Source organism: Pleurodeles waltl, chromosome 6 (assembly GCF_031143425.1).
Source record: "Pleurodeles waltl isolate 20211129_DDA chromosome 6, aPleWal1.hap1.20221129, whole genome shotgun sequence".
NCBI lineage: Eukaryota > Metazoa > Chordata > Amphibia > Caudata > Salamandridae > Pleurodeles > Pleurodeles waltl.
The window spans coordinates 1,053,078,319-1,053,106,309 of NC_090445.1; the positions used below are offsets into that span (position 1 = coordinate 1,053,078,319).

General features: G+C 45.5%; 1 protein-coding gene across 3 annotated transcripts in view; it reads left to right on the plus strand.

Moving 5' to 3' along the window:
- The window catches only part of RNF207 (ring finger protein 207), a 972,487-nt gene that overhangs the window by 633,212 nt on the left and 311,284 nt on the right, over nt 1–27,991 (plus strand). For all 3 annotated transcript variants that reach the window (XM_069240003.1, XM_069240002.1, XM_069240004.1), the window contains one exon: nt 3,517–3,702. In XM_069240003.1, coding sequence (XP_069096104.1) covers nt 3,517–3,702 — 186 coding nt within the window. The remainder of the gene's footprint in view (nt 1–3,516; nt 3,703–27,991) is intronic.

Here is a 27,991-nt window from a genome sequence, read left to right on the forward strand (position 1 = left end):
TGAGCAATATGCCCCTCTTGTGTCCTTGCCAAACCTGGGACATAATAAGTGAAAAGAGCAGCCATTTTAATACATGTACTGGACGTTGGTCAGTACGAGTTTCACAGCTACATTATGGCTACCCTGAACCCTGGGTTGTTTGGTATCAAACAACTCAGAATGATAAATTCAAACTGGTATCAGTATTGGATTTAGTGCCAAATGTACCCAGGGGTCCCCATAGAGGTGTCCCCTGCAAAAGATAACTACCCTGGCATAGTTGTTGACCGGTCACATCCAGCCTGCCATCACCAGACAAGATTCTGGAACCCTGGGGTGAGAGATCCCGCTCTCAGGGTCCCAGAACAAAGCCCTTCCTGGGCAGAGGTGCTATTACATGGGACCCAGGCCTGCTGCTAGCAGCAGATGGCTGCCCCCATTGAAAACCCCCACCTTTGGTGGGAGCTATGGCAGGAAAACGCACAAAGGACAGGAGGAGTGGTCAGCCCCAGCTTGCACCACCTCTAAGGTGTTGCATGCGAGGTGACCCCTTCATTTCATTTTCCTCCATCTTGCATGAAAGGTGAATAGCCAATCAGTTGCAGGGAAGTGAACTCTGGCCACAGTAAGTGGTCACATAGTGGGTGTCACCACCCTAGGGTAGATGACCCATTGGTCACTAGTAGGTACTCCCCTAAATGCCTACTAAATACAGTATTTAGTGGGCACCCCTAGACCAGAGAATCAGGTTCCAAGGATGAAAAGAAGCCCACCAAAAAGAAGACTTCGAGAACTGAAGTCCTGTTGCACCAAGAAGAAGATGCCAAACCCTGTCTGTTGCACCCAGGACTCGACAATTGCCGCTGAAGAGTTGCATGGACATTGGACAGACTCTACAAACCCCCAGAGAACCACCAAAAGTCTGAAAATTGCCAAAGGTCTCCCTCCAGAGTGAAGGCATCACTCCCCTGCAATAAAGACCAGAAGACCAGTGAAGTCCACTGACCAGGGAACCAGACACTGCAGCTAGACCAAACCCACATGATGCACCATGAGGACAAACACTGGAAGCGTGCCAAATTTGGTGGCACTGCGACCTCCAGTGGCCAAACCACCCAATAGCCCCAGTTACGGTCTCTTCATATCATACACTCAGAAGGACAGTCCACCCTGGACTGAAAAAGGACGAGGAGGAAGCCCCAGAGGAGGGACTTCAGAAAACACCAGGACCTCTCACCAGAGTACCCCTGCTGACCTGCAAGTGACCCTCAACGTGACCTACCTCCTGCTTCTAAGGGCACCTTTGCGCACAGCTCCCGGCTTACCGATTTGCTCTGCACCAGGCCACCCTGTGCCCTGCACCGAAGATCCAGATGTGCCCTGAGGGTCTCCTTCCCCTTGCAACCTTGACATTCCAAGGGAACCCACCGCACTCACCTTGAAGTCCACCTGTGCAGTGCTTTTCCAAGTGGTCCCCCAGAGTGGCCCTGCACCAGCTCTCATGACTTTCTGCAGCTGCTCCTGCTGACACCGGGAGACATCCAAACTTTCCTGCCACGCCAACAGGACTCCCCCTACCATATTGCGATGCGTAATACAGCGCAGCGGTGTCTTATACTACAGTGCAGTGCTGGCGGAAGCAGACACCAGGGCCACCTCGCCAAAACAGGTAAGTGGACCGTCCGAAACGGGGGGAGTGTTGGGGGTTGTGCGTGTGTGCATGTATATGTGGCGGAATGGGTGTGCGTGAGTTCCTGTGTGTATGTATGTGTGTGTGGAGGGAGTGTGTGTCTGCATGTATGCAGAGAGGAGGGGGGTGTCAGGGTGCGAATGAGTAGGTGTGTGTATTGGGATGCATGTGAGTGGGGGTGCATGTGTGCAAGTCTGCAAGTGGGTGGGGGTGTCTGTGTGTATACGTTTGAGTGAGTGGGGGTGTCTGTGTATGCATGTGAGTGAGTGGGGGTGTCTGTGTGTTTGCATGCAGTCGGGTGGGACTGTTCGTAAGGAATTATGCGGATGTGGGGGTGTATGTGTGGAAGTGTGCGATGTGGGGGTGTTTGTATGGAAGTGTGTGGATGTGGGGGTGTTTGTATGGAATGTGCAGATGAGGGGGTGTTTGTATGGAAGTGTGTAGATGGGGGTCAATATATGCGTGCTTGGATGGGTTGGGGGTGTGCATGAATTCAGAGGGTGTTCATATCTGTGAGTGGGGGTGTGTGTATGTCAGTGTAAGAGTGGCCTGCCACCGGCCCGGAGGAGGTCACCGCCAGCTGCGTCGGTGTGCCCGCACCGGCGGGCTGGGTGATGTTGTAGTGTCTTGACTTTACTAAACCGGCCTACTTGTAATGCGCAGTAAGACCGCCACTGCGGGCGTGGCAGTCTTAAGACTGCCACACTCGTAATGAGGGCCTGAGTGTGCACTGCATTGCATTATGCAGGCAGAGGTGGGGCTTAATGATACCACAGCAGACACAGGTTCCCTCCTTTAACACTTCGAGTGCATGTTGGGTTGAATGGGTGTCTTTCTACGGCCAAAACTAAGATGCGCACTTGAGGCCTTCTCTATCGCCACAATGTTAGTGAGCTGGGGATTTCAGCCACAGCCTCACGGTCCTTAAGGAGAGCTGGTTTTCCTTGCTCCTGCCAACCCTGGTGCTACTTTATTGCTTTTTACAAACAGTGTTAAAGCAGCGTCTGGATTGGCTCATGAAACACGAGGAGGACAGTGCGGGAGTGGGCATGGTCAGTGCACAGCAGCACAAGAGGTGAGACATGAGGGCTGAGAGAGTGGGAGATGTAGGAAGGACGGGGGAAGCAGACTTTACCTGCAATCATGATGATGAGAGCTGCAGCACACCTGAGCCTAGCAGGAAACCATACAGAGGGGTTATTTACTAGGAATATGCATGCTTCTTGTTTTGTGTTTCCCTAGCTGGAATGAGGTGGCCATTCTCTGCACTATCAGTGACTATGAATCTTCCAGGACCTGTACTGCATACTTCACCCCTTTGAGCCTGAGGTGCTTTTAGAGGATGTCCCACTGTCCCGTTTGCCCCACACCATTTACCTGAAGCAACTGGTGGGAGGAGGGTCTTGCTTCCATTTTTCTGACAGGAGTGCGTGTCCAGCTTCAGTCATCATTTCACTCTCACTCTCTGTTTGATGTTCAGCCAGTAAGCACAGCTCTAACTTCTGCTAAACTTTTACAAGTCCTGCGTTCTGCATACTTTGCCTGTCCCGAGAGCCAGAGGCGAGGCTCCAGTTGGACTAGGGATGGTTTCAGATCAAACATCCCTGGGTGCTCCTCTGTCCTTTTGGCTGCTGCTCCTTGCTCTGGTCACCTACCTGTCCCACATATTCACAAAGTTTACACCCCACCACTTTCAAATGCTGCAACTGATTATACCACAGAGTAAATCTCAGACCATTAGGAATCCTGAGGCAATTTCATCTACATCTACTCCAGAAACAAATATGTATACAGTACATTTCTCTACAAGTGCAGTATTTTCATTGGTTTGTGTATATTTCCCACAGACCCTACAAATAGAGATTCAAAACCTGAAGGATCAAGTGCAGGAGCTGCACAGAGACCTGACCAAACACCATTCCCTCATCAAGACCGACGTCATGAGTGAGATCCTACAGAAGTCCCTCCAAGTGGATGTGCAGATAGCCTCTGAGTACTCTTCCGTGGAAATGATGCGAACAGCCTTCGAAGAGGTAGGGAATATTCATATTTGCACATTTATATATAATATTACACACAAAGTCTAAAATAGTGCAGCTGTGTTAGGGGATTCTAGAGGTGGTTATGTTTATGCATTTCCAAATTTACTCACAATTGTGAATTTGCCACACTGTTGACTTTACAGGCATATATTTTTTCAAAATTTTCAAAAGCCTTTGAAAAGTTTCATTACATTAATTTCTGTCATTATGGGTTACCAGTAGCTCAGTGGAAACATAGTAATATGGTGGTGGGGAGGCTGCCAGCTTGGCGACTACCTCCATATCGGCGTATTAAGACCCTTAGGGGGTCATTCAGACCCTGGCGGTCATAGACCGCCAGGGCCGGGGACCGCGGATGCACCGCCAACAGGCTGGCGGTGCATCCAGGCCAATTCTGACCGCGGCGGTAAAGCCGCGATCAGAAAAGGGAAACCGGCGGTTTCCCGCCGGTTTTCCCCTGGCCTGAAGAATCCTCCATGGCGGCGCTGCAGGCAGCGCCGCCATGGGGATTCCGACCCCCTTCCCGCCAGCCTGGTTCTGGTGGTTTTGACCGCCAGTACCTGGCTGGCGGGAACGGGTGTCGTGGGGCCCCTGGGGGCCCCTGCAGTGCCCATACCAATGGCATGGGCACTGCAGGGGCCCCCTAACAGGGCCCCACAAAGATTTTCAGTGTCTGCATAGCAGACACTGAAAATCGCGACAGGTGCAACTGCACCCGTCGCACCCTTTCCACTCCGCCGGCTCCATTCGGAGCCGGCATCCTCGTGGAAGGGGGTTTCCCGCCGGGCGGGCGGGCGGCCTTCTGGCGGTCGCCCGCCAGCCCAGCGGGAAACTCAGAATGACCGCCGCGGTCTTTTGACCGCGGTACGGTCTTCTGGCAGTTCCCGCTTGGCGGGCGGCTCCCGCCGCCCACCAAGATTAGAATGACCCCCTTAGTCTGCAATGCTAAAAATAATGTGTCTTAATCAGTGGTGACTGTTGCCTGCAGTGTCTGCCTGTATGTTTGTATCAGAATGTCTATCTCAGCAGTAATCCATTTAATCAGGTCTTCTACCCAGCATGATAAAGTTGGAGGCACGGTTGCCTTCCAATGCATGGATATTGCGCTTTTCCCAAGTAGCCGGGTCGGATCTTTGAATTCAGAGGTGTGTTTGGCTTTCTTTGCTCTCATGAACCACCCTAATACGCATACCACCACAATAGTAGGTAGCTGTCTTCCAGCCAGTTCAGTCAGCAGACTGGTGCCACATATGCTTAGCATGAATGTACACCACTTTTACCAGATTTGGTGTCACCCACAGTGGGCAGACTGGAAAATATAGGGTGTCTGTACCTAATTTCCCAGAGTAGGTATCTGAACAGGTTTTGACTACCCTCAATGATCAGTAGTAGGGTTGTCTTCGGCTGGTCCTATCATATAGCATTTTCATAAAATTCTCTTTCCCAGTATGTGGCCGATGTCCTTTTATGCCGGGGTCTGTCTCCACCACGAGCCACCTAATCAGCCATACCAGCTGGGTGGCTATATAGTAGATTTCCGGGTTCAGCACTGCTTTTTCTGCCACCATCTAGGGGGAGCATTGCTTTCTCTATTGCTAGGTGCCTGCTCTGGGTCCTGCATACCAATTTCGACAGCAGGGATCCCAGTTCAGTGTAATAGGATCTTGGCAAGCTCAAGGGTAAAGCCATACAAAAGTAAAAGAGATGTGTAAGGACAATCAGTTTAATCATGGCCACACGTCTGAGAGGGGAGCATGGCAGTTGGTGCCAGAATTTTATTTTAGTGACACACTTATCCAGATTACCTTCCTTCAGGCCTGTGTCTGAATAATACATTTGGAAGCCTAGGTACCTGAAATTGAGGGGCTCCCATTGCAATGAATCTCTAATACATAGCAGGTGGTTGGCCAAGAGTAGTGTCTTCATTGTGAACGGCCAGGACTTTTCCCATTTACTTTGAGTCCCAACACTTTCCCAAAATCACCCAAGCTAAGATCAAGTTTGGGTTGAGCGTGTTCCGGGTCTCTCAGAAACAGTAATGCATCATCTGCATACCATGCTGCTGTATGGTGCCTGTTGCCTTGTGGGATTTCCCACTTCTGGCCCTTGGCCTACAATAAGTGTGCCAGTGTTTCAAGGGCCAGAAAAAACAAGATAGAGCTGCCATTTGTCTGAGAATTTCCTATCCCTGGCTAGGATTTCTGAATATACAAGGTGCATCTACTTCAAGAGACTACCTCTGATCCCCATGGCAAACAGCACTTTGAATAGGCATGGCCCAATACGGTATTGAAGGCCTTTTCAACATCCAGAGATACCACTGTTGGAGTCACTGGCACTTTTCTCACCAGCTCCATAATATGCAGTAGGCATGCATTGCGCCACTCTGTAACCCTTTGCGGAACATTATGCCTGCTCCAGGCATAATGGATGCAAAAGGGGCATTCCCCCATTGGGGGGGGGCTGAAAAAAATGGCACAAGGAAATCTATGAGATTTCCTTGCGCCATTTGTTATGGCTCTTTTAAAGCCTGCTCAGAGCAGGGGTTAAAAGGGGGGTTCCATTCTTTAGAATGGACCCCTATGTACTCTTCAGGAGTAGCACCAGCAACAGTTTGGCGCTATTCCTGCAGAGTACATAAAGAGCGTCACATTGAATGACACTATTGCCTCCTACCCTGTGCCATGGTACGCCGTATTTTAAATACGGAGCACATATGGTGGTGGTAGGGGGGAGCTAAGGGGTGCAGGGAAAGTGGTGCTGCACTCGGAGCTGCTTCACTTTCCATAAATCTGCCCCTCAGTGTTTTATGTACATGCTATAAGAGCCACTGATCTCATTATTCTGTGTAGTCGTGTGTGTATAGGCTGTGCACTCCTGAATAATAGAAGTATTGTCGAGTTACAGGGTGTGCCACTCCCTTTAAGTCTACAAGCCCCCATCTCATAGTCTACTGTTGCAAACCTCATGCCAATGGCACACTAGGACCTGATGGAAGAGGGGACATTGAATGGTCCAGGGAGCGATCAAGAACCTGATTAAAAAATCTCCTCCCCATATTCAGTGAGTTTCTCAGGACCTGTGAGGTATATGGACAGAGTATCCAAAAACTATAGCTGGACGGAGTTAGGTGCATATATACTAACTATCATCCAGTATTGTGAATCTCCCCTTGTAATCTATAATGATCTGGTATACTGTGAGAGGTACTCCAGGTGCAACTCACATCAACATGCCACTCGTGAAGACAGAAAACTCTATCCTGTGTAGTTGTCCCCACCAGTGTTTGTCTAGTTTCCCCAGTTCCGTGGCTGTCATGTGCGTCTCCTGCAGAGAGGCAACATTTGCCTTCTTGCTTTTAAGGAAGGAATATACTTTATTTCCTTTTGTCGGGGAACCCAACCCTCTCTCATTCTAGTTGATAAAATAATACCCATAAGTCATAGCGATGTGTTGTCAGTAGAGGGCAGTGATATAGCCCGGCCCTCTATCTGTGTCTGTTGAGTATATGTCTGGAGTAGAGCAATGCAGTTGCAGTGTATTCTTCGTGATAGGATAATAAACTAATTCCTGCATGAGGGTCCAAGCCAAACATGATTTGACAACTCATATTTAAACCCATTGAAATTATAAACAGTAATTTAACCATGGTTTGCAGATACGTGCACACCTGCAACTGTCTGCAAAGGGGTGATCTTGCGATCGTTTGCAATGGCACTCTTATCTACCATCCCATTGATAGCATTCGTGCACCCCAGTGTTTATCTAGCAATGTCTTACTTCAAACATTTGTTAGTTTGTCCACCGCATCCAGTTAAAGAGGTGTAAATCAAGTCATCGGCTGACCTAGGGATGACGAGCGGCCCTCTTGTCGGTGAAACATTTCCATTCTAGAGTGTCTCTGGCTCACCCTTTGCATTGCTCGGTCCTGGCTAAATAGAATTTCCCCTTCTCGTGCAGCTATCCTTATTCAGAGATAGGATAAACTCGGGTTGTGTAGTTTAGGTTTTCTTCCTTGCCTGGGCGTTGATCTTGGCTGTGCAGACATGGGTAACATCCTGTCCTTCATCATCTAGCCATGTCCAAACCTCGTCCAGGGTAGCAAAGAAAAGCATCTTATTGTTAGTGGACTCAGTTTCCTCCACCCTGTCAGAGAGGTTCCAAAGGCCTGCATTTAGCAGGCCCCCATTGATGGCAATAGCATCCATTTTCTGTTACAGGGGTCTTGAGAATCTCAGATAGCCTGCAATATCATTTAAAAGTGGTGTACTTTTTCGGTTTCGCCAGATGCAGTCAGCACCAGTGGTTCAGGTGCTACAGTCCCCTCTGTCCTATGATCGCTCTGGGGTCCTCCCTCACACTCTCATTGTGGGCAACCTTATGTTATTTTGATAATGCTTTTTATCCATGGGCTGTGGTACTACAGTAGGTGATTGGGTCTGGTAACCTTTTCAGCAGGGTTGCAGCCATTCTTATTTAGCTGACTTATGCCAGTGGGGTATGATGGGTGTCCCCCCTTCTCCAGTCAAGTTGGCAATCTTTTGTGCCCCGTTAGCACATCAGGCCTGATGGGCAAGTTGTAGTGGGAACCAAGAGTCCTTGAGTTTAGTATGTTGTCCCCCATGTAGTCCACATCAGCTTTAACAGGCTTGATGAGCAATGCTGAGTACTCTGCACAGCCTCACTAGGTCTTGGGTGTTTGGCTATGGTGACTTTTTGTGCAGGTCTCTCAGAAGCCTCACTGTCTTCGCGGCATGCCTCCCTCCTTCTCCCCTTTTGAGGCACCCCAGCTGCAGTCCAGCAACTACCAGGGAAGAGAAGGGGGAGAGGGTCCGGCCCTAGGAGACCTCACTCACTGCGAGATGGAGCAGGTCTCATCCCGAGTACCTCTATGCTGTAATCGGCAGGTGTCTCCTGCGCCACCCAGCCTCCAGGTGCTCTTTTTCCTCCCACTGAGGGCTCCATTTTGTTAGGCTCCATGAATGATGCTACATCCTTTGCATGGCCTCACCAGCTCTTGGGCAGTTGGCTGTGATAACTTCTTGTATTCATATCTCTGGTAATTCACAGTCCCCGACCACATGCTCTTTCCGTCTCCATCTTCAAGTTGATCGGCCCGCCGTTTTCCTCAGGCTTTACGTCTGGCCTGTTTAATAGTGCAGCCTTCAAAGTTCCCCTTGCTGGTCTTCTGTATTGATCTGTCCTTCCAGTCAATTTGGTCACTGGTGGGTCCTTTATCAATCAGCAGGCCAGTATGCTCATGGATGAACAAGGGTTGCAGCCCTGGGCAGCAATAGCAGTGCAGGTTAAATTATGTGGATTAGGAATGCGTCCATTATGCATCCGCCATCCTACTTGGCCAAGCCATGCTCTATATTTGCAGTTAAAACATTTGTTTTTCATAAAGTCTAAGAATCGCAGAGATAGTGGTTGTGATACAAAATGAGCTCCAGGCTCACTTAACAGAAGTTTGGAATGTAATCCATCTAAAAATTGACACAAAAATATAATCTGATCATAATATTGTCATCAAAATATTATGAGTATAAAAATATCATAAACAAAAGTATAGAAGGTAAGTATATTTATATTTTTACTGCTGTATGATAAATTTGAAGTTTGAAATATAATTTAGAACAATATTGTTTTTTTACACTTTTTTATTTGATTAAATTATGTTTTTGTTTAATTTCTAATATTTTTGTGAAATGTAATTTATTCATTATTTTAAACACTATTTTAAAAGAGTACATCTTTTTTCTGGTCATTGGATTAATCGAGGCATTGGATGGGTAGTTTTTACCTTTGTAATAATTAATTTTAATGTATTGATATGTTATTTTATTGAATACTTTTATTTCATATATATTTATTCACATGTTTAATACATTGTTTTGATTTGTGTAATACATTTAATATTTTAAATAATATATATATATATATTGATATTAACTGATTAATGTGTTAATGAGTCAAATGCTGTCATTGCTAATTATTTTATTATTTGTTCAATTAATTTTAAATATAAGACCATTAGTTCAAAATAGTTTTTTAAAAATGTCATTCTTTAAGGGGGGATCAGAGGAGTTTTAGGGTTTGGGTGGATATTGTTCATTTTTAAACTTTCCATTAAACTTGTTTTAATTTAAATTGTAATTTTTCTGTTCATTTATTGAATTATGTGATTATGCAATGCATTTCTAATTCGCTTTATAACACTTTTATTGAAGGTTGTGGGGTATATCAGGGAATGTTTTTCTAAAATAAGTATTTACATTATAATTATTTGTAGTGTTAATATGCACAATTTCAAAAATGTACATTTTTGGTTTTGAAAATACTTTTTTATTATCATAAGAATTGTTAGGGTTCTGTTTTTTTACATGGGAGTTTGCATTATATTGTTCAATTAAAATGTCTGATTTAATACCATGAATTGTTTTTACCAATTCTGAAATATTTAATTAACTTATATACTAATTAAGTTATTTAAAATTCAAGGTTTTTAACTGAAACTTAGAGTTCTTCAGTTTTTATATACATTACAATTTTAAATTGGTACTTATATTGTTTGGGTGTAGTGATTCATACCCATCCAGTGTAACAATTGTTAAAGTGACCCCCCACCAATGTACGCACTTTAGAGCAATTTGTGTTATTAGACTAGAGTTAAAATAGGAAATCAACCCCCCTAAACACTTTCCCCCTCTTTATTTCAGACAGGGGTTAGAAAGGGAAAGCAGTCCCCCAACATAATATATGTACTTGTCCCAAGGATTGCTGGATTGGATTTAGGATAGTAATTTTTAACCCCTCCTCCACTCTCCCCTAACTCAGTGAATGCACTTTCCCAAATGCTTGTTGGACTGGAGTTCAAATCATAAATAGGCCTTCAGCATGTATGCAGTTTCCCAAATGTTTGCCAGATTGGACTTTGCAAAGTAAATTTGAACTTTTCTCCACCCTCCTACAATGTATACAGTTTTTATATTTTTGTGAAGTTAAAATAAGCTAAAATACTAAGTTTTAAATGTATGTTTTATATTATTTTGTATTGATATAACATTTTAAAGAAATATGTTCTAGTTAATATTTTAGTACTTTACATCATATGTATGTAAAGTTGATATTTTGGTTGTCCAACATTTAGAAAATTATATTTTCATACCAGATATTTTTGTTTGATATTCTGAAAATGTAAAAAGATGTTTTACGAGTGCACTCAGTGCACATTATTCCACATTTAGCATGATTTTGTTACATAAAATACTGCAATATTACTGTATAACTAATGCAATAATCCCACTACACATCACTTGCTAAAAGATAGTGCTCATTTTATTTAAAAGCTCAAAATAAATGGAAAGATTTGGCCATGATTTTCCCTATTCAATCATTTGCTTTAACCTTGTCAACTACAAATAGGGAAGAAGTATAAATGTGGCTGGTTGAAAATTCTGGTTGTGTAATAAATTATTGTGGTCTTTTGGCTTTTGATATCTAATTTTTAGAATTTAAAACAAATGACAATGAAGTCATACCCAAAAATAAATTCATTAAAAAAGTAAAGTAAAATAATATACAGGTATACAAATATATAAATTAATGTATCCTATAAAATAATTTATGTACACATAAAAAGATACATTATGTATGTATGTGGGACAAAGACTTCCGGTTATTTTCTGCACAATAATAAACAAGCTTTTGTTGGTGCAACAGAGAGACGTTTTGGGGATTAATTCCTGCTTTTTGGACATTTGGAATGGGAAGTACGCCTGTCATCTTGTGTGTGCGCGTGTTAGTCAGTAGGTAGTTCTAGTTAGGACCTAGGGGCTTATTACGAATTTGGCAGTCCCGTGAATGCCATGCTAGAGATGGCGGTCCGTCCACCAACAGTCTGGCATAGCAGACCGCCATATTATGAGTTTGCGGTCAAGGAAATCGAAGACCGCCAGTAGTCCACCACCACTGCCGGGCAGCACAGACCGCTGCGGTCTTATGGAGGCACAAACAGGCAGGGCAGAAACCATGTTTCCACCAGACCTATTACAAGGTTGCACACCGCCAATGCGACTGCCACGGTCCAGCCACCACAAATCAGCAGTCATAAACGAGCAGTTGAAAGGGTGATACTCACCTGCACACAGCAATACAGGTCTGGAGCCGCCATGGAGACATTCCTAAACATCATGCCACTGCTCCTACTTGCCTAAAGACAAGGGATTCAATGCCAACATGGACGACACCAACTGTTAGTGCACCCACCTATCTGTATTGTTAACATGTATAACAAAATTGTACCGCTACCAAACACATTAATGGGGAGGGGAAACACCAAGGCCAGCAGTTACACCTATCCTTCCAGACACACACACTCATGTACTGAAACACAGACACCCACACATTCACAACAAGCACACATCAGCCAGCACAGACACACACTGCACAGCAATACCACACATATAGACATGGCTACACAACACAGGCTCAGAGATACTGAAGGCCCCACAACATACACACACAGAAACAACAACACAATTACTGCACATATACACATTCTTTCCACAAACTCACATCCAAAATGGTCCAGGGACTGGCCACACATACAACACACAAATACATCCATCTGCCATGGCACACACACAACACCACCCTCAAACAACACTTCAATCGACACACACATCACACACACTCATAGCACAATGGACTAACAATGCCATGCCAATGCACACAGAGCCAAATAGACAAAAGACACAAAGCGCACCACCACAAGATCAAATGCACAGCTGCAATGGGAGCAGCAGGACCATACTTGGAAGGAGGCTGCACTGGGACACTATCATGTTGAACAAGGCCCCAAACAACATGTGCACAGCAGCTGCCCACAATTAAATACCAGGGGCAAGCAATACCAATATCAATCGTCATGCACAGCCACACAGTGAGCGAAGGGCATGGCAACAAAGCACACACAAGTCACACTCCATGGGACATACCCCTTCACCATCCAGCTGTGAGGGACACACACCTACATGGACGCATGTGCACTCAAATGCAAAGCAAACTCAAAAAACACTCCAGGTCTACACTGATAAAACTCAAGAACATACACACCACATGTAGACAATAGCCATATCAGGGGTAAAGTCATACACCATGCATTCCCGCTACGCACAACACAAAAAGAAACACATACCACTACAAACACAGCACAATGCCATGACACCAACATTGCAGCCACACACACATACCCGTCACACAACACACACCCTACCCTTGGGGAACAACAGCACTGCATACAAACTCACATTCTTCAAACACACCACATGGCGCAGCAAACAGCACAAACACACCCAACTACAGGCACACAATCAATGTCAGCCAGGAAGAACAGATACCTAGGAAAGGAAATGCATGACAAAGGTGTATCCAAAACACCAAAAACTGGTTGGGTTTTAATGAATCAAAGAATTTAAAAAAGCCAAGTCCAAGGCCATAGGCCAGTCCATAATAAATAAGGGCCACAAGGCACATTCCTGGGCCCCTAACTCAACTCCTGACTGCCACGAAACCTCCACTGGTAGGGGCATCAAGGGGACAGGCAGGTACCTCAGGGATTATGGGGGGTGGGTTTGGGATTGGGAGGGGGTATGGGTATGGGTTTGGCCTTGGGAGGGGGGACCTTCTTGGGAGTGATCGACTTCTTCTAGGCAGGTAAGGGGCATGGGTGATTACAGGGGGGCATGGGATACCTTGGAGGTGGAAAGGATGGCATTGGGGCGGGAAACGGACCTTTTCGGGGTGGTACGGGGAAGAATGAGGGTAAGGTCAAGCTCACAGAGGAAAATCTTCTTTGACACATGGGGACGGTCATTAGAAGGGGATCAGGATTTGGAGGTTGAGAGAATGGTTGTCTGACATGTTGTTGGTTTTTTTTGGGTTTGTGTTTGTGAGAGGTGTGCTTGTGTGTGGTGGGTGTCTGTTAGGTGGGTGAATGAGGCTGTTTATGTGTTTGTGGCTGAGGGGTGCGGGGGTGCTGTGGGATGCTGTGGTGTGTGGGTGGCTGTAGGGGTGGTGACTGCAGGTATGGTGGATGTGCTGCATGTATGTGTGTCTGTGGTTGTGGTGTCTGTGGGTTTGGTGACTGGGGTGGATGTCAGTGAGTGTGCTGAGGTGGTGTCTGTGGGTATGATAGGTGTGGTGTCTGGATCAGTGACTGGTGATGAAGTGCCTGTAGGTGTACCAGATGTTGTGTGTGTGATGCTAGGGGTGGTGGGGTGTCAGGGTGAGTCATGACTGTTGCTGTGTCTGCAGGTGAATGTTGTTTGTGTGCGTGCGTGCCAGTGGTGTGTCTTATGGTGTTTATGTTTGTGTGTGCTAGCCTTGTCTGTTGAGGTGGATGACAGCAAGTCTGTGTGCTTTGGGTGGGTCGGGGAAGGTGGATGAGGGATGGAAGACAAAGGGTGACTGGCTGCTGTCAGTGTGGAGACCAGAGCCTGAAATTATCTATGTAGGCCAGAGATTGCACCGTGAATGTTTTGCGGGAACACATTGCTTTTCTGAATCTGGCTTGTCAGTCCCTGGATGCCATTCACGATGGCCGTCTGACCCACAGATATCGACCTCAGGAGGTCAATAGCTTCCTCACTGAGGACAGCAGGGCTAACAGGGGCGTAGGGACTAGGGAGTGGCCACTGCAGGAGGAATCTGATGATGTAGACCCAGATCTGATCTCCCCCATGGCACTCCCCTCGCCCTCTGGGCCACTGGCTCCCTCGCTGTTAGTGGTCTTGTGACTTGAGGTCCCGTGGTCAGATGCTTCCCCACTTGTCTCAGCCCCGTCTCCTTCACCTGCCTTTGCTGGTTCTGCAAAAAGTAGGTGAAGTAAGGTCATAATATGTACATCAGGACACATCAATCACAGCTCTGAGAGACAAAGCATACCATCATATCAAGTGGCCCACCACATGAAGTGACAGCAAATTGGCACCATCATGTGCCCATAGAAGAACCATGCATGACATCTGGAATCACAAAGGTAATACATGAGCAAATCTTGGTCTCAGATAGCTACAATAGCATGGATGAAGTCTAGCTACCACACTAACTAACACAACTAGGTGACCACTCCACATCAAACTTGTGCCACATGCAGCCCACCACATGGAACCAGTAACCAACAATTGCCATTATAAGGTGCCCTACAATTACACTGACACAAGCCTATGCACACATCTAACTTGCACCAATATGATGTCTCAACAAAACGTGATGTTTGCAAGGAAAGGCAGACAACATTGGTTCAAACATCCCATACCTGGATTAAGTGACATGGAAACAGCCATGCCACTATGGACACCTCACAACAATGTACAGCTCCACAAGTCACACCTTTCCAAAATGAGTCAAAGAGGTAGTAGCAAGGTCACCCAGATGTGCACCACATGTGGTTTTGAATAGAACAACAATGAAGTCAGGTCCCAAACCTCATGGAGTGATGTCTCCAGAATACACATGAATGGTCCTGTTAGGCCAATGATATCCCCCACCAATGTCTCACACCCATCTCCATGTTCAGTTCTGAGTGTGGTTGTAATAGACAACTGTACGGTGCAGGAAGTATGGGCACAGACTTTACAATCACTATCAGGAGGATACCAATGAGAATCAAAATCACTGTCCACATTTCATACATGACAAGCATGGCATCTGTCTGTGGATGAATCCCTGATCCGAAACACATGTCATGCAAACATCACTGCAAGTCAATCCATGGTGCATCTGTACAATCCGGGCACAATTCCCAAACAACACACAGGTGCTGTGGACCTACAGCCGTCATACCGCATCAAGGGTACAAATCATCATCAAGTGGATCAACACCGTGCCCCTACCTGTCATGTCCATAATAGCTACTGCAGTTTCACATGACTAATGACATATTATGAGGCATGAATGTTTCTGTCTGACTACATATGGTGGTGACACAGTCCTGTCTGGGGCTTCACAGTAACTGGACAACCATTGTAGTTGTATAAATACAACAACAGGACCCCATGAACATATATTTAAGAGTTTTTTACATCATCATATATGCATGGCTAGCACATGCCATACATCTACTGCATAGATATGTATCCTAGTGGGAATAGAGTACATGCAGACACATTGGCACAAGGTATGTTTACTACACTGATGACACATCAGCCATGACAATGCACATTCCCCACTTACCAAGGGAAAGTAGTATGCTACAGCTGCCAAGATTTTACCATATAAGCCATATCACAAGGATGATGGACACCCATGCATCACAGACTGCTGTGAGGCACCAGCACCCAAAATATAATGAAGAAAACCTGCACCTGGTTTTCAGATGTCAACCTACACATATCCCCAGATACAAGACAGAGGGCAGTGACCCACATCCTACTTACCTTTTGTACTGAAACGTTTGTCAGGTGTCATCTGTTGGTGGAAACGAACAACCACCAGGGCAGTTAAAACTGAATATCTGAACACTAAATACAGTCATATCTGCTCCACGCTGGGCAATTAGACTGAGGGTTCACCATAATTTAGTCCTAGGTCCCAGCTCCCAAAGGATGAGCACACCAGTTGGAAACACATGGTGCGTCTACACCAATTTGATCCCAGAAGATATCTGACACATGACACATGCTACATTGTCAGGGGGAGCAGTCTGTTCCTCACTCAATCACCTGCTAAAGGTTAAATCATGACTTTTCCATGTACTCACTCCCTTGTGGCTGCTGTGCTGGCCTCAAATGCCCATTCAAGGCCGGATATGCCACTGCCAAATTGCAGCCAATTAGGATAGTCATGGTCTGAGGTGTACCCCATCCTCGTTGGAAGGACATCCCCAGCTGGGCCTCTGTGGTCTTCTGGACCCAGTGTCTCAGGTCCTCCCAGCCCACCACCAGCCATGGACCCCTAGTGTCTGCTTCTTCTTGGCAGTGGCTCTCCAAATCCCCTTCTTCTGATGGGCATTGACCTGCATGGATGCAAATGACAAGACAGAATATTATGTCCACAAGTTCCATACAAAATGGCTGAGTCACATACCCGTCAGTGCACCTAGCTAATGACATCCTGCCCTGACCATCCTGTCCACCTGTGGCACATAGCATGCATTGGACTCAAGGACATGACTAGAAATGCTCCCCATTAGGGTGCACAACACACTCCCCAACTCAGGTCCTACACTGACCACGTAGAAAAGCAATGACTTTGGTGGGACATTAGCTAATCACTTAACATTGGCCAGAAACACAATGGAACACATCTCATAAAGTGGCAGTTGAAAGGTAAAGCACACTGCAAACAATGCATGAAAACATCCACTACCTCTAAATGTCACTCAGTGCATACAGTCCAGACACGTCACAGCAAGCCTACATACAGACCCATTCTGCTTTGACCACATTGAGGGGAGTGACATGTTGAGCACACAAAGAGGCAAGCCTGTCCATGTGTGGACATGTGCAGATAGAGATGCAGGCACATGCTACTTCTGGTGGTGGTGTTCAGTGTATCACATCAACATTAAGGTATACACATCCACACATATGTGTTAACAAAACCTATAGTACAGAAAGAGAAACTTGGCCATGCATTGTACACATTCTGCTTCATAACCATAACCACAGAGTCCAATATAATGGCACATCACTCAACAGAACACTGCCAGCAGATGTGCAATGTCCAAAATAAAAGGTGCCTGCACTGGACACATCAGGGATGGGTGAAAGAGACAAAAGAACTGTGGGATCAAGGGATCTGTCAAGGCTATGTGACATACATTGTCAGAGTTGAAATGAGAACAACAGTCACAGATTATGACCTTGCCCCCAATGCAATGCCCATAGTAATCAGTAGACAAGGCCTCAAGAAGCCGCATATCGGCAGTGAGATATGATTTGGCAATATCACAAGCTGTCCAGGAATACAGGGAGTGGGCACAGTATCAAACTTGTAGTGAAAAGGGAATCCATATCATCCCAGATGTCCACTTATGGAGTGAGTGCCAAAACACACAAGCCCCTTTTTTCTGTAGGCTGAGCAGACAAACCTACGCAATACACCATGTCCAAAAATTCACATGCATCACAGTACATCATGTAGCCTACAGCCAATTTACATTGGCTGCCTATGTGCAGCGCTGAAGGGCATAATCAGTCTTAACGTGGCTTCAGAACAACAGTCCACCAAGGCCAGATGTGGCCAGAGAACACTGTGCAAACACAGAAAGAGTTCAAATGGTGGCCAATCAACACATACAACTGTGATGCCGCGCTTAACTGCAGTGTTTCTTTTTCCATCCGCAGTCGGGCTGTGGCTCCAATTATCGGATCGCCGTCCCCCGTGTTTGTGCACTACTGTGACTGCGCATTTCAGGAAGCACATTTTGTGCTCCCGGTCACGTCGCCCTTACCTGTTTCCTTGACATTTCTTCTTGCCTGGTGGTAGGGGGCTCCTCTTCTTTTCTTTCTCCTTCGTTTCTTCTTTTTTCTGTGCACTTCACCTTTTCTTTCTTCTGGTCTCCATGTTGTCTTCTTTATGTTCCTTTTTTCCCAACATGGCTTTTTCTTTTATACTGTTACCTTTTTTCCCTTTTCTTTTCTACGGGCCTTTCCCAATCCAAGATGGTGTCGCTTTCTTTTCCTGTGTTGTCACTTCCTGTCTCCTAGTATATAAGTCACTCAGTCCTGATCTTCTTTGCTTGCAAACACTTCCTCTTGGTGGTGATCCTCGCTCCTGTTCGTCGTGTTTTCTCCAGTTCCTGTTACTTTGATTGTGACTTTTCCAATGTTTTCCTTTTCTCACTCTTGTTTTTTCCCTCTTTTTCAGGAGTTCCCTTTTTTGAGGTTTTTCCCACATTTTTATTTTTTTTCCTCTGGGACTCCTTCTGGAGGGTACGGTCTGCTTAGGCGTTTCCTGTCACGCAGCACCGTGGCTACTAGAAAGGGTTGCCCTTATCTTGGTCATTCCAGCATCAGCAGAAGACCGGGTGCTCTTTCAAATTTTTCAATCAAAGGTGAGAAGCATCGTACAGACCGTGACAACAACATGCATTCAACCCTCCTGCTGTCATGCAACCACATGTGACTAGACATTAAAAACATCTTGTGGCAAAATTAAGCTGGGTATGGCTGTCCTAACACCTCACCTAGCCATGTGCATCAAACGCAAGTTGGCTCAGGAAACACTCAATGCACACTCACCACATCATCTCAGGACTACAAACCTGTCACTTGACATAGATACATGCCCATTGACTCAACCAATAATGCACACTGACAGCACCTACTAGGCTTTGCAGACACAATCACACAAACTGGTCTTAGGATGACCACAGCTAATAAAAGTAGAGTTACAGAGAAAAGTGTGTACACGGTGCACTTACCTGCTCCTCTGGTGCACCATAGAGGTGTTCATACAGGGGTCCGACCTCTTCCACAAGCTTCCCCAGCTCTTTTGGTGAGAAAGCAAGGACATTATCACCTGTAGGATACAGCATTATTGCTCCCAGAGGCGGTACACAGTAGCTTAGGTCATGATGGTCTTGCTGTCAGCAGTGTCAGGAGTCAAGTGAGAGAATCAGTAGAAAATGGTGGTCACGTCCACTGCGGGCGGACACTGGCATTGGCCCAAGACCGCCACAGGCAGCAATGTTATCCTATGACAGTGTCCACCATGATGACTTCCATCGGCGGTCGCAGGGGCTTCTTAATGTCCAGTGAAGTAGGTCAGGAAGCTGACATTTTAGAGGCATACAATGCAATTAAACAATGTATTCTGATGCATTACAAGTATGAAAATGATGTCCTGGAGAATATTGAGTGCTGGCCTTGTCCTCTCATGTAGGTCAATTGTATCTGTTTTCATGTAGGTATGTGGTCTTACAGATGGGACAACAGTAATGGGGGTACAGCCACCACCCTCTTCCCCACATGTAATCCAGGATTTGGGGCATTACGTCACATGTAGTTTATGGAGTATTTTGGACATGAGGTTGCTATCCAGATAGAACTTTTGTACACCTATGTAGGTAAGCAAGGCGTTATCATTTCACAAATGTTCAAGTGTTAGCCCTGGTGTGTGTTGTGTATCATGTTTACAGTGACTCACCTGACATGACACATTTAATATCTGACATGTCTCATGTAATTTGCTAGAGACACATTGAGTGACTGCATTTTTTCTTTTTGGCCTACATGGTTACCCTGGGAGGAGAAGGATCAGACACCCTTCTGTGTACCGTCCACCAGCAGATTTACAGACCATGGAGAATAGACATGTCATTCAGATCTACTGCCTGAATAGGTAGATAATCATGGGTCTCTGTCATCAGTTGAAGTCAGATCTGATGCCAGCCATACGTCATCCAAATAGCATACCCCACATAGTACAAATCATTTCCGTGTTGCATTTCCAGGCCAGATGGTCCTTCCAAAATACAGTGGTCCTATCTGCTGGGATGTCCAAGCCTATGTTCAGTTTGGTGTTGAAGGATGTTCTGTCAGCAATGTTGGAACACTTGGACATCTACATTTGATTTCCTCAACTTGAGGATTTTGCTCATGTGAAAGCAGAGTTCTATGGTTTGGCACACACCCACATGTTGTAGAAGCCATTGATGGTACACATGTAGCCCTGTTTCCACCCCATGGCAATGAGCAGGTCTGTCGGCACAGGAAGAACTTCCATTGCATCTATGTCCAAGTAGTGTGTTTGGCAGAACTCTACAAGTCTGTGCCCAGTACCCAAGTTCAGTCCATGATGCCTTCATCATGCGGAACAGCGCAATACTCCAGCTGATGACACGACTGTACCCACAGAGGGCCTGGCTGGTTGGTAAGTAACATATGTCATGTGTGTTTGTGTGCTGTGTCTGCTGCTAGTGAGACGTTGCTCTGGACCGATGGTTGGACGCATGTCACATTTTATTACAGGGGATTCCAACTACCTGGACTGTCCCTGGTTGTTGACACCAGTGAGAAACCCAACTACACCATGGGAAGTCCGCTTCAACGGGGCACATGGAAGGACACACCCTGTCGTGGAGCAGGTTTTTGGTCTCTTGAAGGCAAGATACCGGAGCATAGACAAATCAGGTGGAGCCCTCCTCTATTCACCCGCGAACTTTTGTACGATCATTGTGGCCTGCTGCATGCTCCACAACCTTGCCCTGAGGAAAAATATCCCATACTTCCCAGATAAGAGGGAGTTGGCAGTGCCACCACGTGAGCCTCCTGAAATGGCAAGTAAGGATGACAGTGATGAGGATGAAGGTGGAGACATGCGGGAAGATATCATCAATCAGTACTTCACTTGAGTGTAAGTATTTGATGTACTGGGATTACTTTGACTGCATGGGGTAATGTAGGGGTCAGGATTTTTGGAGAAGGGTATCTCAGTCACCATGAGGCAGGGCATCCCATGCTATGCATCATACAAGCCAGGTTTGCTGTCTACATCAGACTTGAAGATGTGCTTCTCTTGAGGATCTCCTTTGTTTGGGGCAGTCACATTGCATTATCAGAGAAACAACAGAAGTTTAAAATCACTTTTGTGTCTCATTTATGTCTTTACCTGCTTAAACTCACATGTCACTTTTTTCTTCCAGGTCTCTTCCCCATGCCATCCTCATGTGGGCATTTCAGAGTTGTGTCATTGGCAGTTGGTCGCTCTGGTCTGGCATGTGAAAGGTACATGGAATTGACCCAGGTACTGTTTGTCACAAATTTGGATGGTGTGAGTTCCATGCCCAGCCTGCCTGGACAGTGGGAGGGCAGTTATCTGAGCTGCAGAATAGACCTGTTTTCCCTGGTATGATGATCCAATGGTTTCATGTGTGTGTGATCATGTGGCCTTGTAACATGTCTTCATGTGCAATCCATCCATTCTCTCTTCACATTGTGTTGACAATGATCCTGTAGGCCCTGTATGTAGATGTTGATGTGTTCCCTCTTTGCAGGCCATAGTGCCTGTGCAACAACACTGACATAGGTGTGTAATATGCTGCTAGATGCCTACCCATTGTAATAGGATGGGCCTCTGACTAGGGACTGTTGAACTGTCCTCTGTCTGTGTCATGGGGTATGTTAAGTTGGATAGACCTGGGTTTGGTATGTGATAAGGGTCATGCTGGTGACAACATCCACCAATCTATTTGCCTATACTCTGGGACAGGGTCTAACATAGCACTTTCTTCAGTGGCCAGGGGGATGATACGTTGAGATGTCTAGCCAGAAGCAACAATGTTTACTCAATCTTGGCAATGACAGCTCAGACATTTTTGCAGCCTACGGGCTGTACAGTGTAAATATAAAATTTGTTGAAAGTGACCACTTCTATTGTATTGCCAGTAATCCTCAGCGTGACACTGCCTGTGACATATACCTCCTTATATTACCATCTTGAGAGTACCTCATTTTCATCACATGATTTTAACATTGTATATCCCACAATAATGAAAAAACACTATTACGCATTGATTATGTGCTAGTTGTGTTTATTCACATATGCTCGGAACGTAAAGGTGGAAATTAGTTTTTAAAAAGTCAAATAGTGAAGGGATTAGTCATGGTGGATGTAATCAATGGAGTAGCTGCCACAATATTTGAAGTCCAAAGTCCAGTGTCATACTATCCTGGAAAATGGTTAGTGTTTGAAGAACAGTCAAAGACAAAAGGGCTTCATCAGGAAGAGGTCACTTCCTGGGAGAGGTTGAGGTTTAGGCATCTGCAGCTCCTGGATGTCTGGGTGGACGTCCCCGCTTGCGGGGGGTTCTTTAGCTACAGAGGCAGGGGTGTCTGAGGAAGGTCCTTCCCCTGGCGTGGTCTCCCTTTCACTGGTTGCCACAGAGGTCTCATTGAAATGCATTGTAGTAAATGGCAGGTTTTGAGGGTAACAAAAAGGAGAACGTTTAAAGGGTGATATCAGGTTTGAGTTACAATATAAATCATTTGCTGAGGGTACCAAACTAATTTTAGGAATTGTGGTGTGTTATAAAGTGATTTTTACCCCGTGAAAGGCCTTCTGCTGGGATTTAATGAATGATGTTTGAGAGAAAACTTTTTTCTCATGATTTTACCATAGAATTAATGGAAGGTGCTCCAGAAGCTAAAATGAGAGCATGTTTTCTGTAAATTCACATCATCATTCTCAGGCATATTAGAACAAAATCAGAAATTCTCAGTAAAACGTACTTCCAACAGGAGCAGCATGTCAGTTGTTTCCCTTGTCTTCTACTGCAGCCTTCCAGAGTGTTCTAAAGAACAACTAGAGCGCTAACAGTCTTACTTATGACACAATTGTGGCAAACCTGAAGCCATCTTGATTGAATCAAACTGGTAAAACTTAAAACATGTAATTTAGAAAGGAACAACATGAGGGGATTAATTTTGTCATAGACATTATGGTTAATGCTGTAGAAAGAGAAATTGGAACATGTTTTAAGTGAGTTCTCAAACATGTTCCTCTTTTATTTCATTAGCCCCTTCCTGTCAGGCCTTTTCCACCTCAGGTGCCAGGCCTTTTTTTGCCTATTTGGGGCAGTTGGCGCTTAGGCGCTCATAACTTTTTGTCCACATAAGCTACCCATGCCAAATTTGCGTCCTTTTTTTCAACATCTTAGGGATCCTAGCGGTACTCAGAGTTTGTGGGTTCCCCTGAAGGACACCGAGAAATTAGCCAAAATACAGCGAAAATTTCATTTTTTTTTTTTTTAAAGGGAAAAAAGGGCTGCAGAAGAAGGCTTGTGTTTTTTCCCCTGAAAATTGCATCAACAAAGGGTTTGCTGTGCTAAAATCACTATTTTACCAGCTTTCAGGAACAGGCAGACTTGAATCAGAAAACCCAATTTTTCAACACAATTTTGGCATTTTACTGGGACATACCCCATTTGTACATTTGTTGTGCTTTCAGCCTCCTTCCAGTTAGTGACAGAAATGGGTATGAAACCAATGCTGGATCCCTGAAAGCTAAACATTTCTGAACATTAGACAAACTTCTGAATTCAGAAAGGGGTAATTTGTGTAGATCCTACAAGGGTTTCCTACAGAAAATAACAGCTAAAATGAAAAAATATTGAAATTGAGGTAAAAAAACAGGCATTTTTCTCCACGTTTTACTCAGTAACTTTTTCCTGCAATGTCAGAAGCAATATACTGTTACGTCTGCTGGACTCTTCTGGTTGCGGGGATATATAGGGCTTGTAGGTTCATCAAAAACCCTAGGTACCCAGAGCCAATAAATGAGCTCCACTTTGCAATTGGTTTTCATTCTATACCGGGTATTCAGCAATTAATTTGCTGGAATATAAAGAGTGAAAAATAGGTATCAAGAAAACCTTTGTATTTCCAAAATGAGCACAAGATAAGGTGTTCAGAAGTAGTAGTTATTTGCACATCTCTGAATTCCGGGGTGCCATACTAGCATGTGAATTACAGGGCATTTCTCAAATAGACATCTTTTTACACACTGCCTTACATTTGGAAGGAAAAAATGTCAAGAAAGACAAGGGGCAATAACCGTTGTTTTGCTATTCTGTGTTCCCCCAAATCTCCCGATAAAAATGGTACCTCACTTGCGTGGGTAGGCCTAATGCTTGCGACAGGAAACGCAACATGGGCACATCACATTTTTACATTGAAATCTGCCGTGTTTTTTGCAAAGTGCCTAGCTGTAGATTTTGGCATCTAGCTCAGCCGGCACCTAGGGAAACCTACCAAATCTGTGCATTTTTTAAAACTAGACACCTAGGGGAATCCAATATGGGGTGACTTGCGGGGCTCTCACCAGGTTCTGTTACCCAGAATCCTTTTCAAACCTCAGAATGTGGGCAAAAATACACCTTTTCCTCTCATTTCAGTGACAGAAAGTTCTGGAATCTGAGAGGAGCCACAAATGTCCTTCCACCCAGCGTTCCCCCCAGTCTCTGGATGAAAATTAAACGTCACTTGTGTGCGTAGGCCAAGCGCCTGTGACAGGAAATGCCCCAAAACACAACGTGGACACATCACATTTTCCCAAGTAAAACAGAGCTGTTTTTTGCAAAGTGCCTAGCTGTGGATTTTGGCCTCTAGCTCAGCCGGCACCTAGGGAAACCTACCAAACCTGTGGATTTTTTAAAACTAGACACCTAGGGGACTCCTAGATGGGGTCACTTGTGGGGCTCTCACCAGGTTCTGTTACCTAGAATCCCTTGCAAACCTCAAAATTTGTTATAAAAACACTTTTTCCTCTCATTTTGGTGACAGAAAGTTCTGGACTCTGAAAGGAGCCACAAATTTCCTTCCACCCAGCATTCCCCCCAGTCTCCAGATAAAAACTGTACCTCACTTGTGTGCGTAGGCCAAACGCCCGCGACAGGTAATGCCCCAAAACACAACGTAGACACATCACATTTTCCCAAAGAAAACAGAGCTGTTTTTTGCAAAATGCCTAGTTGTGGATTTTGGCGTCTAGCTCAGCCGACACCTAGGGAAACCTACCAAACCTGTGCATTTCTGAAAATTAGAAACATAGGGGAACCCAAGATGGGGTGACTTGTGGGGCTCTCACCAGGTTCTGTTACCCAGAATCCTTTGCAAACCTCAAAATGTGGCCAAAAAAACACGTTTTCCTCTCATTTTGGTGGCAGAAAGTTCTGGATTCTCAGAGGAGCCACAAATTTCCTTCCACCCAGCGTTCCCCCAAGTCTCTCGATAAAAATTGTACCTCACTTGTGTGGGTAGGCCTGGCATCCGCGACAGGAAATGCCCCAAAACACAACGTGGACACATCACATTTTCCCAAAGAAAACAGAGCTGTTTTTTGCAAAGTGCCCAGCTGTGGATTTTGGCCTCCTGCTTAGCTGGCACCTAGGGAAACCTAGCAAACCTGCGAATTTGAAAACTAGACACCTAGAGGAATCCAAGATGGGGTGACTTGTGGGGCTCTCACCAGGTTCTGTTACCCAGACTCCTTTGCAAACCTCAAAGTTTGGCCAAAAAAACACTTTTTCCTCTCATTTCAGTGACAGAAAGTTCTGGAATCTGAGAAGAGCCACAAATTCCCTTCCAACCAGCGATCCCCCAAGTCTCCCAAGAAAAATGGGACCTCACTTGTGTGGGTAGGCCTAGCGCCCACGACAGGAAATGCCCCAAAACACAACGTGGAAACATCACATTTTCCCAAAGAAAACAGAGCTGTTTTTTGCAAAGTGCCTAGCAGTGGATTTTGGCCTCTAGCTCAGCCGGCATCTACGGAAACCTACCAAACCTGTGCATTTCTGAAAACTAGACACCTAGGGGAATCCAAGATGGGGTGACTTGTGGGGCTCTCACCAGGTTCTGTTACCCAGAATCCTTTGCAAACCTCAACATTTTGCCAAAAAAACACTTTTTCCTCTCATTTTGGTTACAGAAAGTTCTGGAATCTGAGAGGAGCCACAAATTTCCATCCACTCAGCGTTCCCCCCAGTCTTCCGATAAAAATTGTACCTCACTTGTGTGGGTAGGCCTAGGATCCGTGACAGGAAATGCCCCAAAACACAACGTGGACACATCACTTTTTCCCAAAGAAAACAGAGCTGTTTTTTGCAAAGTGCCTAGTTGTGGATTTTGGCCTCTAGCTCAGTCGGCACCTAGGGAAACCTACCAAACCTGTGCATTTTTGAAAACTAGACACCTAGCAGAATCCAAGATGGGGTGACTTGTGGGGCTCTCATCAGGTTATGTTACCCAGAATCCTTTGCAAACTTCAAAATTAGCCCCCAAAAAACACTTTTTCCTCTCATTTCGGTGACTGAAAGTTCTGGACTCTGAAAGGAGCCACAAATTTCCTTCCACCCAGCATTCCCCCCAGTCTCCAGATAAAAACTGTACCTCACTTGTGTGCGTAGGCCAAACGCCCGCGACAGGTAATGCCCCAAAACACAACGTAGACACATCACATTTTCCCAAAGAAAACAGAGCTGTTTTTTGCAAAATGCCTAGTTGTGGATTTTGGCGTCTAGCTCAGCCGACACCTAGGGAAACCTACCAAACCTGTGCATTTCTGAAAATTAGAAGCATAGGGGAACCCAAGATGGGGTGACTTGTGGGGCTCTCACCAGGTTCTGTTACCCAGAATCCTTTGCAAACCTCAAAATGTGGCCAAAAAAACACGTTTTCCTCTCATTTTGGTGGCAGAAAGTTCTGGATTCTCAGAGGAGCCACAAATTTCCTTCCACCCAGCGTTCCCCCAAGTCTCTCGATAAAAATTGTACCTCACTTGTGTGGGTAGGCCTGGCATCCGCGACAGGAAATGCCCCAAAACACAACGTGGACACATCACATTTTCCCAAAGAAAACAGAGCTTTTTTTTGCAAAGTGCCCAGCTGTGGATTTTGGCCTCCTGCTTAGCTGGCACCTAGGGAAACCTAGCAAACCTGCGAATTTGAAAACTAGACACCTAGAGGAATCCAAGATGGGGTGACTTGTGGGGCTCTCACCAGGTTCTGTTACCCAGACTCCTTTGCAAACCTCAAAGTTTGGCCAAAAAAACACTTTTTCCTCTCATTTCAGTGACAGAAAGTTCTGGAATCTGAGAAGAGCCACAAATTCCCTTCCAACCAGCGATCCCCCAAGTCTCCCAAGAAAAATGGGACCTCACTTGTGTGGGTAGGCCTAGCGCCCACGACAGGAAATGCCCCAAAACACAACGTGGAAACATCACATTTTCCCAAAGAAAACAGAGCTGTTTTTTGCAAAGTGCCTAGCAGTGGATTTTGGCCTCTAGCTCAGCCGGCATCTACGGAAACCTACCAAACCTGTGCATTTCTGAAAACTAGACACCTAGGGGAATCCAAGATGGGGTGACTTGTGGGGCTCTCACCAGGTTCTGTTACCCAGAATCCTTTGCAAACCTCAACATTTTGCCAAAAAAACACTTTTTCCTCTCATTTTGGTTACAGAAAGTTCTGGAATCTGAGAGGAGCCACAAATTTCCATCCACTCAGCGTTCCCCCCAGTCTTCCGATAAAAATTGTACCTCACTTGTGTGGGTAGGCCTAGGATCCGTGACAGGAAATGCCCCAAAACACAACGTGGACACATCACATTTTCCCAAAGAAAACAGAGCTGTTTTTTGCAAAGTGCCTAGTTGTGGATTTTGGCCTCTAGCTCAGTCGGCACCTAGGGAAACCTACCAAACCTGTGCATTTTTGAAAACTAGACACCTAGCAGAATCCAAGATGGGGTGACTTGTGGGCTCTCATCAGGTTATG